Source organism: Centropristis striata, chromosome 3 (assembly GCF_030273125.1).
Source record: "Centropristis striata isolate RG_2023a ecotype Rhode Island chromosome 3, C.striata_1.0, whole genome shotgun sequence".
Classification (NCBI taxonomy): domain Eukaryota; kingdom Metazoa; phylum Chordata; class Actinopteri; order Perciformes; family Serranidae; genus Centropristis; species Centropristis striata.
Genome location: NC_081519.1, coordinates 27,944,790 through 27,958,201, shown reverse-complemented (window position 1 = coordinate 27,958,201; position 13,412 = coordinate 27,944,790). Strand labels below are relative to the sequence as shown.

Genomic DNA, 13,412 nt, shown 5'->3' with positions numbered 1-13,412 from the left:
TGGTAGTAACAAATATCATCTGCCTACGGAGGTAATTGGCCACCAACACATTGACTGAGCTGTGAAATGCAGTTTCTTGGATTACTAATTATTGAGGACTAATAAATGAAAAGGCTTTATCTGTCATCTCCAAAGGGTTAGATACTAATATACTGTTGTGTCTGCATGATGTTACAAAATAATATTTCAATAGTTATTGGACTTTTCATTTCAACATACTCACAACTAGCACATTGATACCATTTTTGGGGGTATACAAAAATTGGCTTTATTCTGGGCCACAACACCAATGGGTCATAAGACAATGAATACATTACATACATAACAAAATACACAAATTACCTCCCAATATGGGAGAGCAATAATTCAAGTTAAACATTGCTGTTTCATCAGGATTGTCCTGCAGACAGTACAGTACAACATTCAACAACCAATAGGAAAAACATTGTGCCATAAATAAAGAGTGGTGTATAAATCATACAAAAGGCAGGCATTTCAAGAAACACTGGGATTGCAAACCTGGCTTAAAACACACCTTTTAGGAATGAAACAATACTGTAGCATTAGTGCCTTTTGTTGGAGTTTCTTGTTTTCTTCTACTGATGTGGACTGTTAAGTATTAATCTTTTCCTGGTCAACACATTTAGTATGATGAGTACTTTTTCAGCATTTTTCCACAGGGCGGCACTATAAAGGAGCAAATCTTTGTTGCTGCTCTTTCTGCAAAAGCGTCAGAAGCTTTTCTCTGATTGTACAAATTCATGTCCAAAACAGCAGTGCATATTCAAACTGCATGACCCTTGTAGTCTTTCCTGCTTTGGCTTTTCAGTGCAGGTCCAGTGATACAGCACCCAAAACTGTCCCTTTTAAATGGGTTGCCTGTTAGTCATTAGCAAGTTTTTGTTTTTGTTTAGGAATGTGATGATAATTCCAGTTCTATGGAACAGCTGCAAGGGAGGCTCCCTCTTGGATCTAAGCCTCAGAGGACGCCTGGGGTTTGAGCTGGGCCTTCTCCATGGTCGTACCGTACGGATCTGACCTTTTAAAGAAGCCCATCTGGAGGGAAACATTGAGAGAGAAAGATAAGATACAAATTAATCTGACACAAAGTCTGAAATTTAAGGGGTGGTATTTGTAGAAATAAATAAATCATATGGCTTTGATGGGCTTTTCACTCCTGTACACACTGTAAAACCCAACAATATAACTCAAAGAAATTGGTGAAACTGATTACATCGAAATTTTCTAGTTTCACTAGCTCAACTTTGTGTGTTATATTGACATTTTAAATTAAGTAGCTTCAACTAAATTATTTTAAGTGGCACTAACTAATTTTTTTAAGTTACACAAACATTCTTGTTTAAGTACTTTTTACTTGGTATTTTGTTTTCACAGTTAGATTAGAATTAAGTATGGCTTCCTTAAATATTTTTATTACCTTTAACATAAAACATTTAAGTTTTCTGCAAGAAATTATTCACTTATTATTCACACGGTTGTGGCTCAGTTGGTAGAGCAGTCACCCACTGATGGTTTGATCCCTGACCATGGCAGCCTACCAAGGTTATAATAGTTTGGGATTTTTCATTAGTTTTAGTTTTAATTTCGTTGTGTTTTCAAATTCAGTTAGTTTTAATTCGTTTTTAGAGTGAGTTTGCCAAATTGAATTAGTTTCCTTTTTTTGGGGAAAACGCTTAGTTTTAATTCAGTTTTGATTAGTTTTAGTGTTAGTTTTAGTTTATTTGTTGGGCGCGAGATTAAAAAAATTCACAAAAAATGTTTCCTTTATTTCCTTTTATTATCCATCTCAGCCCCAATATGTTTATTAAGTCATAAAACCAGATAGATTAAATAGATTTCATATCAACCAAAAAGGTTTACGTATGAAAAAAGTCAACAAAGACAAAAACGGACATTTTCACTATAATTTTAGTTAGTTTTGTAACCACAAAATACAGTTTCAGTTAGTTGTCGTTTTTTAAAAAACTCTCGTTTTCATTTTTATTTCAGTTAACGAAAATGTTTTTTCAATTCTAGTTTTCGTTATTTCGTTAGTTTTCGTTAAGTATAATAACCTTGCAGCCTACATGTCAAAGTATCCTCGGGGAAGATACTGAACTCCTGCTCCTGATGCTGCATTCATCAGTGAGTGAATGAATTGCTGATGGTGGCAGGTGGCACCGTTTAGGGTAGCCTCTGCCACCAGTGTGAATGTGTGTGAGAATGAGCACCATCTGTAGTGTATAGTGCTTTGGGTAGTTGCAAAGACTACAAAATGCTTATATATGTGCAGTCCATTTAGCATTTACCTTCTGTGGCAGGTAGACTGTACTGATATTGAATTTCAACACATGCCAGCCTGTCAGAAAAGTTCAGTTTCTTGTAAAAGCAGGGTTATGTATTCACTTGTCACCTTGTATAGTAGATATATGAGCAGGGAGAGTAAGAGCAACCCAGCTAGAATAGCCAGGATGATGATCCACACTGGAACTGGGAACGGAGTGTCTGGCTTGTTCCACATCAAAGCCATCACCACCTGAAAAACAGGAAACCGCAGCATTAAGGTTAATCTAATTAATTAGAGGCTTTGTAATTAATTAATCGCATTTTAATCGCATACAAATATTTGACCTGAGAACAGTGAGAAGTCATTTTTTTCACATGGATTTTTAGTATACCATCGAATAATGACTGAATACATAAGTTAAGCAACAAAAATATTGTTTATTTTTGTTCAAGTCCAACAGACCAGTGCAATTTTTGCCATTTAGTGTAGCAATAGCATATTTAGAAATATAGTACATTTCAGAAATTCAGGTAGCCTATAGGTAGGTAGACCTTCTGTAAACTAGAATACTTTGGTTTTTGAAGTAAAACACAATCCACGCTAGCTACCACACTAGCCGCTAGCTGCTATATGTTTTGCATTGAGGTACGATGTGCTGCGGTGATATGTGAATTCCTTGTTGCATAGCAACACAACCATGCTCTTATCGATGCTTCCATCTGTTGTTTTTTAGTAACAAAATGTCCCATCATCCACAGGGCCAACCAAAGCGCTCTCATCAGCTTCTTCCTTCATGTTCACTGTGGTTTGTTGTTGTCTGAACTCATGAACGCTAGTTGGTGCTCCAGTATAATCGGTCCACCTGAAACTCATCCAGTGAGAAACGTTCCGTGGTGCAAAAATAAGTGTGATTAAAATGCGTCAATTTTTTTTAAAATCACGTAAAAACACGTTCATTTTTGTGTAATTAATTAATCTTAATTAACCTGTTAAAGTCCCGGCCCTAATATATATATATGTGTGTGTGTATACAATGCCTATAAAAAGTATTTAACCCCCTTGGATGTTTCACCCTTTTGTTGCTTTTATACATTAAATCATGGTCACTCAGTTTACGTCTAGCACTCCTTGATTTCTTGATGATTCTTAACAGAACTCTGTGGGATGTCCAGTGAGCTGGACATTTTTTTGTATCCATCTCCTGACTTATACTTTTCAATGATCTTTTCTCTGAGTTGCTAGGAGTGTTCTTTTGTCTTCATGTTGCAACTGTAGCAGGAATAGTGATGAACCAGAGACTGGACCTCCCAGACACAGATGTGTTTATACTATAATCACTTGAGACACATCAACTGTACTCAAGTGATCTCCATTTACTAACTGTGACTCTGCTGCATCAACAAGCTGAAACTCTGTTGAATTAGTTCAGTTATTTTTAATGGGGCGGATACTTATGCAATCATTTGCTTTGCCTTATATATTTTTAATTAATTGACATACTTTTGTAAAAATCTGTTTTCACTTTGATATTGAAGATATATATTTTTTTTGTGCAAATTCTTGTCAAAAAAAGCCAAATTATATTGACTGTGATTTCATGTGTAAAAGCAACAAAAGGGTGAAACATCCAAGGGGGGTGAATACTGTTTTTTAGGAATTTTATATATCTAATTACAATCAGATTACATTACCTTTTTGGATCCTGATGGCTTGAATTTGGGAGGAATAGAATAATGCATCCTCTCGACCTTGTACTGAACAGAGCACTCCAAAACATACTGCTTATAGGCCCTCTGTGAAGAAGCAAAACATTTTTAATGAGGGCTCCAATAATAAGCTTAAAAGCTTTTGTCACACTTCTCAATATCTTAGGAGTTTACCAATATGAGGCCAAACAATCACTCAAAATAAGACATATCTACTGATTCCAAATTTTGAATCACATAAATAGAATTGTACTGACACCTACACTGGAAGAAATATTTGTAGAAGTTACAGTAAAACTCCGTCAAATTGCATCAGAAATAGGGCGTAAAATAAAAAAATGCATGTCACCATAATAGACACTTTCAATTACTGTGAATCAAGAAATAGTACAAAACTTTTGAAAACACACAGTTTTAAAGTAATTTTAAAAAAATTTTTACAGTGAAGTTCTGGCAACCACAGCTATTTATACGGTATTTTACCGTAAATTAAACAGATTCTTTTTACAGTGTAGACGTAAAATTAAAAATTGAATATCACGGTAGTAGATGCTTTTAATAACTGTAACTTAAAGAATAGTACAAAACTTTTTAAACTGTAGAAAACACACACATTATAGGAGAAATACCATATTTTCACTAGGACATAATTACCCAAAAAATAAAGGGGATATTCAGTCAAAATGACAGTTTTTGATAATATATACATTTAAATTTACAGTAGAAAACCCACTCACCACAAATTCTGGCAACCACAGCTGCCGGTATTTTACCGTAAATTTAACAGACTTTTTTTACAGTATAGAAAATCCCAGAATACTACTATGCATGCAGTTATGTACTGTAAAGGCCATTCAGCATGACGCCTACCCCCAACATTAGGGTGGAATTGACAATTCCTCAAAAGATATCAAACAGCAGCATAGTCAGTCACCTTGTCTCAGGCCCTATCCTGTTCACTAAAACTACTCCAACAGAGGGCAGTATAGGAACACTTTTATGTTGCTTTCCTCATCCGGTCTGTGTTTTCCCCTTGACTCAAGTTTCCTGTACTAACAGATTACATATGACCAACCGCGCAGAGCAGCAATGCAGAGCAGAGCGTCCTGTTGTCTTACCTCGATGAAGGTTTCAGCCCACAGCCTGGAGCGTAATGTCAGGATGACGCTGGCTCCTCTCTCCAGCAGCCCAACGTTACACTGCAGCTGCCAGCACTCCACTGTAGAGCACGTCTGTGGAGGGACAGAGCCACAGTCAAACACACAGCACACCTTAAACTAAAATTATTTTTGCAGCTTCTTCTGCAAAAAACATGGCGTATAGAAGCACTATTATTATTATTATTATTATTATTAATAATAATAATAATAATAATTCTTGTTCGGTCACTCAGATTGTGAGGACGGCCATCTCTAGGCAGATTTAAACAAGGTCCATACTGCTTCCATTTCTTAATGATGGTTTAACTGAACTCTGTGGGATGTCCAGTCAGCTGGATATTTTTTTTTGTAGCCATCTCCTTACTTATACTGTTCAATGATCTTTTCTCTGTGTTACTAGAAGTGTTCTTTTGTCTTTATGGTACAATTGTAGCAGGAATAGTGATGGACCAGAGACTGGACCTCCCAGACACATGTTTTTATACTACGATCACTTGACACACATCAGCTGTACTCAGGTGATCTCCATTTCACTAACTGTGACTCTGCTGCATCAACTAGCTGGAACTCTGTTGAATTAGTTCAGGTACTTTAAAGTGTATGAATACTTATGCAATCATTTATTTTACCTTATATATTTTTAATTAATTTATACTATTTTGTAAAAATCTTTTTCACTTTGATATTAAAGAGGGTTTTTTTGCAAATTCTTTTTAAAAAGGCCAAATTATATTGACCATGATTTCATGTGTAAAAGCAACAAAAGAGTGAAATATCCAAGGGGTATGAATACTTTTGCCAAGACACTGTACATACGACAGACTTCAGATGGAGAAGCGGCGAACAAACAGTGCCAGCGTTCTCTCACATCCGAAAACAAAGATAAAGCATAACATGAGGAGAGGGGAGGAGCAACATAAGCACATAGTACACTTTACAACATGCATCGGAGGCGTGGGCTGGGGGGAGGGTGGTGGGTGGGGGATGAATGCATATCTGTAAATGTGGAAGTTCGAGTGTGTAATCCTGAGATCCGCCTTTGTCCAGTGCCTAATCAGTCCTGTCTCAAAACATAGCTGTTGCTATGGAGATAGTCTTCCAAGGCCTCCAGGTAGTAGCAGATAGTCAACAGGTGTCAGTGGGAGGTTGGGATACATTTTAAATAGTACACGTTTCACTGTACAGTATCCATTTGCACTTTACATGCCTATCCATTTAAAAATGTATCTTCAATACAGAACTGGTGTTCATTTTAAAAGAGTAAACACATGAGTAGATAGTACATTGGAAGGAAATGTTGGAACTAGATGTTTTAAATGGGACAGGTCGATAGCTGATAAGTGAAGTTATAATACAGAAATGCCAAACTAGGTTTGAGAGCATTTGAACAGTATCACTATTTTATAGTTTGTCCACCAAGGCAGTGGTGTAGTGGGGTAAACATGGGCTTTAGCCCAATGGTAAGTCGTCTACTATTCCAACCCTGATTGCCAAGAAGTTTGGATGCCGGGTAACATAAATGAAAAGAGAATGTTATATTAGCAAATACAAAAGTTTATCATTAACATCAACCTCTAAAAACCCAGGTACCTGGTGCCCAGGTAGGTTAAGGGGTAAGGGAAGGGTTAGGATTAGACTAAAAAAAGAAAACAGAAAATTCAGCCAAAGCTTTTAACAGAAAAACTGTAAAACACATGTATGAGGCTTCATTTGAAAGTCAACAGTCTTAAGTTTCTGCAGTTGGTTTTTGTTTAGCACGTGGCTAAAGCACAACTGAATGTAAATTCAGATAAGGATTAGCAAATTAGTGCAGTCTGTTTTATTTCAATTCTAGACGATGTCCCAATTTTTTGGGAATCAGGGTTGTGCGTTCAATACTTCTGAGAGTACAAGTACATTTTTCCTGACATTTCCAATGTACAATTTTTATTAGTATCAGTGTTGGAGAGAAACATCGTTGGTACCACGGAATTTCTTAGATCTTCTAGTTTTATGGGATATCCTAATACATTACAGACTGAGCCTGTTACAGCCTCCCAACGACAGAAAGCCAGCCAAGGATGCCAGCATCCTCAACAAGTTGTAGAGGTTAAACTGTAATAACATGTTTTGAATGTGTCTTATGTAACACTTAAACTAAAATTCAACTTGTAAATAGGGTAGTATTGATGTTTAGAAACATCTTCAGCTTGTGGTTAGATTAAAGATGGTTGGCTTGGCTACTATAAATAATTAGCTGTCAAACAATACAGTCGGTGACGAAAGCTGCACAAAAGGAACCCAGTAAATCACAAACTTAATTAACTTCATCTCACAAACAATTACAGCGAGCAGAAGGAGATGCTGACCAGAGCTCATTATATCTATTCCCATTTCCTCTCTTCAAAGAAATAATCTCATTATCATTCAAATCTTTTTCTAGTTCAGAGGCCAGTGCTTATGCTCTTCCCACAGACTGACTTGGGCTAAATGCCCTACATCAGGGATGGGCAACTGGAGGCCCAGGGGCTGCATACGGCCCGCACCCTCACTTGAAGTGACCCTCAGTACAACTACATGCATTTGAGCATGAAATCTTAAAAGTGCAGTGTAAAAATGCACAAAATTACTTGTTGCAATTAATGTTGGTCTGCTGTTCTTGCACTGAAAAAAAAAATCACAGTAAGTGGTTATTTTTTACTTGCTTCAAACCTTTTGTATTCCTATTTATACTGCATATATTTATACATGCATTTGAGCATGAAATATGTTAAGTTACTGCACTGTAAACATATTTAATATTGAAACACAAAATGACTAAAAAAGACACAAAATTACCAAAAAAGACAGAACAACAGACACAAAATGACACAAAAAGACCAAAAAAAGACACAAAATGACTAAAAAAAGACACGAAATGACCAAAAAAAAGACACAAAATAACTAAAAAGACACAACAACGGACACAAAATGACACAAAAAGAAAAAAATCACAGTAAGTGGTTATTTTTATTTGCTTCAAACCTTTTGTATTCCTATTTATACTGTTATACATGCATTTGAGCATGATATATGTTATGTCACTGCACTGTAAACATATTTAAGTTTGCAGTTTCATCATATCTGGTGAAGTGTACCGTCCTATATGTGGCACAACACACTTGAGTAAAGAGCCATACACCAATGTTAGCATACCCATAAGAAACCCTGTGGGACTGAACACCCAACACAAGAGCCATTGACTTCATTTAAGAGCATCTGTTGTGGTGTGTTTGGAGTGAGCAGCGTCACCATTATTCCCTCCACATGCTGAGAAGGAGAAAAACAAACACCTCCTGGGGTCTTTATGGGACATATGGAGTCTACTCGCCTATCCAGATGAGGAGCAACTCTTCTCAGGAAGTGCAAAAACAAAACCCACTCGCACAGTTTTCATGAACTTTCTGACATTCACCAATGTTTTCTTATTTAGTATTGTTCTTTGGTAAGAATAGAATCCATGCACGCTAAATATGTTACATGTTAAATTAGTGGTTATTGTGTTTTTTTCTCAGTTCAACAGTTAAGATTACAATTATATTTTATTCAATTCTAATTCTAATTTGTTCATATTTATTGCCTATGTATTTTACAGAGCATTGATGTGTTTGGTGTTTTCTTCCTGCAGAAGTACCTCAACTTCAGAGCTATTGACAATTTTATTACATTTCGAGCCAACCCCCTTTGTTTTTTTGTTTGAGCATTCTTGACTTAAAATCTCAACTTTTCTTTTTGTCCACTGCACTGCCATCTCCTGCTCTTTAATGGGGACTGGCTGGGCATTGACTGATACTGATTAGGTTCAACTGGCAACTCCCTTTCAACTTATAAGAAGATGGGATTCCTTTTTTATCAATAGACACATAACCAAAACACAAACAATAAACAATTCAGCAGTTTAAAAACACCTCCCTGAATGTCCTCAAATTGAGGAAAAGACGTTTACGTTTACGAACAGAAGAGAAGTGGTGTCGAGTCTTCACTTTTTATTCCGCGTTTAGACGGGTGTTTTCAGGAGGAAATCTGAGTGCATACGGTGACACTAAAGTGTGTGAATTGGATTGTATGCATGCCAGGCGGCATCACTTAAAGCCATAAGAGCATCTTTGGGCATGTGGAAGTTTTCACGCCACGCATTTTCATCAGCTACTCCTTCCACAAAGTTCTCCACCATCCACTAGATCTCCCAGGTCTCGTCCAAAGCCATCTGGCTCGCCTCCCACCAATTAGTGCATCCAAAATGTGATAGAGGTAATTACAGATCCTTCTCTGTTCACAAATACTATCTGTACATATCCTGTACATTTGGTGGAAATACTCCTGTAAGTTTATTAGAGCTGAAGGTCCGACGCATGGAAAAAAATTCCATGTTTGTTTATTTCCCTGTACTGGCACATGTATGTGACATAAACGCGTACGTGAGCGTGAGCAGAGTTTTGTGTTTTGACAGTGTAGACGGACACGCTACGGTGGAGCGGATTACAGTTTTCCACTCTAGAGGAGGTTTCAGATTTTTGCGTTTTTAAGCCCCAAAAACGCCGTCACCGTCTAAACAAAAGGCACTTCTGATAAAATATTTTGTTGTTTTTACCCGCAAGCGTCCTGGTGTAAACAGGGCCTTAGTGTCTGCGGAGGCAGCTGTGTGAAGGCTGATAAATGAGTCAGCATGGCTTAGGGCTAAATCTGGGGGTGTAGAGTTAGAAAGAAGGTGGGTAATTTGACCTCTGAAGCTCCTCATCTGTGCTGGATGCTACACTAATGGCATAATCTCTAACTGAGTTATGTTGTGTGCACCTGTAAATGAACTGTGTCCATGGATACGCACGGCTCATGAGAAAACATTCTCTTTTATTTTTGCAACTGGATTTCCTGTTCTGTGCATGTTGTCTCACCAGGTTTGCTTGTTCAGCCAGAAGATCTCTGAACACCTCCCTCCTCCGGATGTGGTGCTCAGTGCTGGACTTCAGTGTGGTGGGCCTCTCTGCTGCTGGAGGCTGGAGCTGCTTACATAAAGACATTGACAGAGTCATTAAGAAACACATAATCAAATGTTCAAAGCTAAGAATAGACCAAGGTTAATGGTCTCACCATGACAACCAAGCTGCTTGTGTGTGTGCCCTCACCTTGAGATTCAGTGCATTGAAGGTGTGTTTGGAGGAGCAGCTGAGCGGCCCCTCACTGACCACCTCCACAGGGTAGAGCAGCTCATGGCCGTGAGCCCTCAGAGGACATCTCACCTCTAATGTGGACTGGCTGACCACACTGGGACCATTATTCACCAACTGAAAAAATAAACAGATTGAGTTTGAACTTTTGCTATGTTGCTGTTTTCAAACACATACGACTTTTGGGATAAAATAAATCTTCATGCAGAATGGTTGCAATACACCTGTAATTCAGGTTATGCAATAAATATTTTGCCTCTACTGGATTATGGTGATCTGCTTTTCATGAATGAACTCAGAGCCTTAAGAAGTTGGACTGTGTTTATCATTGTGCTCTGCGTTTCATAACTGGCTTGGGAAATTGTACACATCATTGTACTCTGTATGCCACGGCTGAAATGTCATCTTTGCATGTTCGCAGGCTCTCATTGGTTAGTTTTTATCTATAAATCTATTCTTGGGCTGTTTCCCTCTTACCTGTGTCCATACATGTGTCAAAACCAAACTAAACATGGTCTATGCTCGCAAATCATATTCCAGATGCTGGTGCCAAGAGTGAGGACTGAGTTAGGTCAGAAAGCTTCTAGTTACGCCCCTTTATCATGGAACAATTTGTAAAAAGAATTGAAATTGTCTGAGTTAATCACAATCCATGAATCGATTCTAAAGGATAAAGAAATAATTTCCCTTGGTCAGTGTGACTGCTCCGTATGAGTCTCTACTGAGGCTCCTTCACTGTTGTTGTGATAGCTGTATTTGTATTTAATAGTTTATGTTAACTGTGTTGAAATATTGTAACTTGTCTCTTTTTATGCTGCTTTCTTGGCCTGGTCTCCCTTGGAAAAGACATTTTTTAATCTCAACGAGATTTTTTTACCTGGTTAAATAAAGGATTTATATATATATAGTGGGGAAAAAATGCAATAATAATCATTACAATTTTCATATAGTCCCTTAACCCCCTTGGAGTTTGGGACCGTCGCTAACTGTTCAGATCATACAAACTCAGTTGATACGACAAATTTTGGACAAATAATGAAGCAGACAACAACAAAAACATCTCTCTGTCTGTGCATTTTTATATATAGTTTAAAGGTCCATTCTGACCTCCTGAGTGTGTAACAGTCAGCTTCAAGCCAGAGACTCCTTGGAAAGAAATATCTTGATATTTTGGGATTTGTCAGAAAAGACACAAAATAACCCCAAAAAGAATCAAATTTACCACAAAATGACACAAAATGACCAAAAAATTACATAATATTAAACAAAAAAGGACACAAATTGACCAAAAAAAGACACAAAATGGCCCAAAAAAGAAACAAAATGACAAAAAAAACTCAAAATGACTCAAAAAAGACACAAAATGACCAAAAAAAGGAAACAAAATGACCGAAAAAAAGACACAAAATGACCAAAAAAGACAAAATGACCAGAAAAGACAAAAAATGACCAAAAAGACATGAAATGACCAAAAAGACTAAAACACATTAACACATGAACACTTTAAATTGGGGTCGGGACCCCAAGGTTGAGAATAGCTGGTACTACGTCACATCCTGCTTATCGATCTATCCAATCAGTAACCAGGGTGTTTTCAGGGGAGAGAAAAGATCCTCCTCTTCCACAGGGACGAAAAAAGTCCAGACAAAAGCCGGCTCCGGACTGCTCGTATTCAAATTAGGGATGTTTCGGCAAGTGAGACCCACCTCATTCCGGGTATTGCCCGCTAGTGGAAACAACCCTAAAGTGAGCGTACCTCATAGACCTGCTGGAGTTCAGGGCCGATGTCCTGCTCCTCCCTCAGACTCTGTCTAACATTCCAGTTGGGAGGGGGAAAGATGAATTTGTCTGGGCGGGAAACACTGTAAAAGAAAAACGCATAGGTTTTTTCTTTTTGCCAGGTACCACAATGATAAGAATGATTATATCATGATCATAAAATGTCGTGGTGGAAGAGTTGATGATGAAGCCTCACCCTTGCAGAATGACGTCAGCCACAGCAGCCACCTCCAGTTCATACAGCACCACTTCACTCTCAGAGTTATTTGCATTTTTACTACAACAGAAAGACAAACAGTTGTTTCAGAAACAAAATTTTATTCATGGCTTGATGAAACAATGGCTGTGTCCTAATTTTCACACTGGCATGTATTTTGGACACTTAAAAAGTATGCATTGTGTTTTAGTGTATGTGAATTGAATAGAATTTGCAGTGAAATATTTCAGTATGCAAACACTGGACACTACTCCAGTGATGGCAATGTTAATTAATACAATGATGAACAGCTCTGTGACATTAGTGACACATGACACTTTTCTAAGCATAATATAAAAACTTAAGAGGTTAAACATGTTTGTCAGGTATGTGGTGCAAAGTATGCAATTTTGGAAGCAGCAAGTGTAAAATTACATTCTGAATGCATTAATTCTGGAATCATTTTCAACAGAAATATACTTTTAAAAAACGATGCCCTCTCAATCATCACTTATGACCCACTAGAACACAACTGCTTACTGCTTGTATTTCTCTTTTCTTTTTGTTTTGGTTTAAGCTCCACTAAATCCTCTATGACTGAAGTTCTTTCAATGTTGTGTTAACAAACCTCAATAAAGCAGACCTGCATAACATTGTGAGAACATGAAAACATTGCAGATAACTTACTGAAAACTTGCACATCATACAGAGACAGCCTACCTTCGTATTTGGAGCTCAAACTGTACAGTAGTGTGAGTGTCCTTCAGTCTGGGCACAGTGAACCGAAGGCCGGCCCATAACTAGAAAACAACCCACAGAAATGTTTACAATTATTCCAAGGAAGATAAAATATGAATAATGTAAAAATGAAAGAGATTTTTTGAACCTGACTTTGTTCTGTTCTGTTTCTGTTCTGTTGTTGTTGTTGTTGTTGTTGTTGTTTTACCAAGCACAAAATACTTTTCTACTTTCACTCCACAGCGTTCAGGAGATCTAATGAGATCTCTCTGCCTCTCATTAACATGATGCAGTAATGTGCTGCCCACTGCTCCTTGCATGGTGTGTTCACTTGTGTGTAAAAAAAAAAGGATGGGTTAAATG

The 13,412-nt window shown here is 37.5% G+C and overlaps 1 protein-coding gene across 2 annotated transcripts in view; it reads right to left on the bottom strand.

Moving 5' to 3' along the window:
• Nucleotides 1-254: 254 nt before the first annotated feature.
• Nucleotides 255-13,412, bottom strand: part of LOC131969081 (integrin alpha-5-like) — a 73,493-nt gene continuing 60,335 nt past the window's right edge. The window contains exons 22-30 of one of the 2 annotated variants that reach the window (XM_059330215.1): nt 13,032-13,111; nt 12,312-12,392; nt 12,093-12,198; nt 10,295-10,453; nt 10,064-10,174; nt 5,112-5,225; nt 3,979-4,080; nt 2,414-2,536; nt 255-1,056 (exon numbers count right to left, since the gene is read on the bottom strand). In XM_059330215.1, coding sequence (XP_059186198.1) covers nt 973-1,056; nt 2,414-2,536; nt 3,979-4,080; nt 5,112-5,225; nt 10,064-10,174; nt 10,295-10,453; nt 12,093-12,198; nt 12,312-12,392; nt 13,032-13,111 — 960 coding nt within the window. In that variant the 3' untranslated portion in view covers nt 255-972. The remainder of the gene's footprint in view (nt 1,057-2,413; nt 2,537-3,978; nt 4,081-5,111; nt 5,226-10,063; nt 10,175-10,294; nt 10,454-12,092; nt 12,199-12,311; nt 12,393-13,031; nt 13,112-13,412) is intronic. The other variant, XM_059330216.1, reaches the window with a different exon arrangement.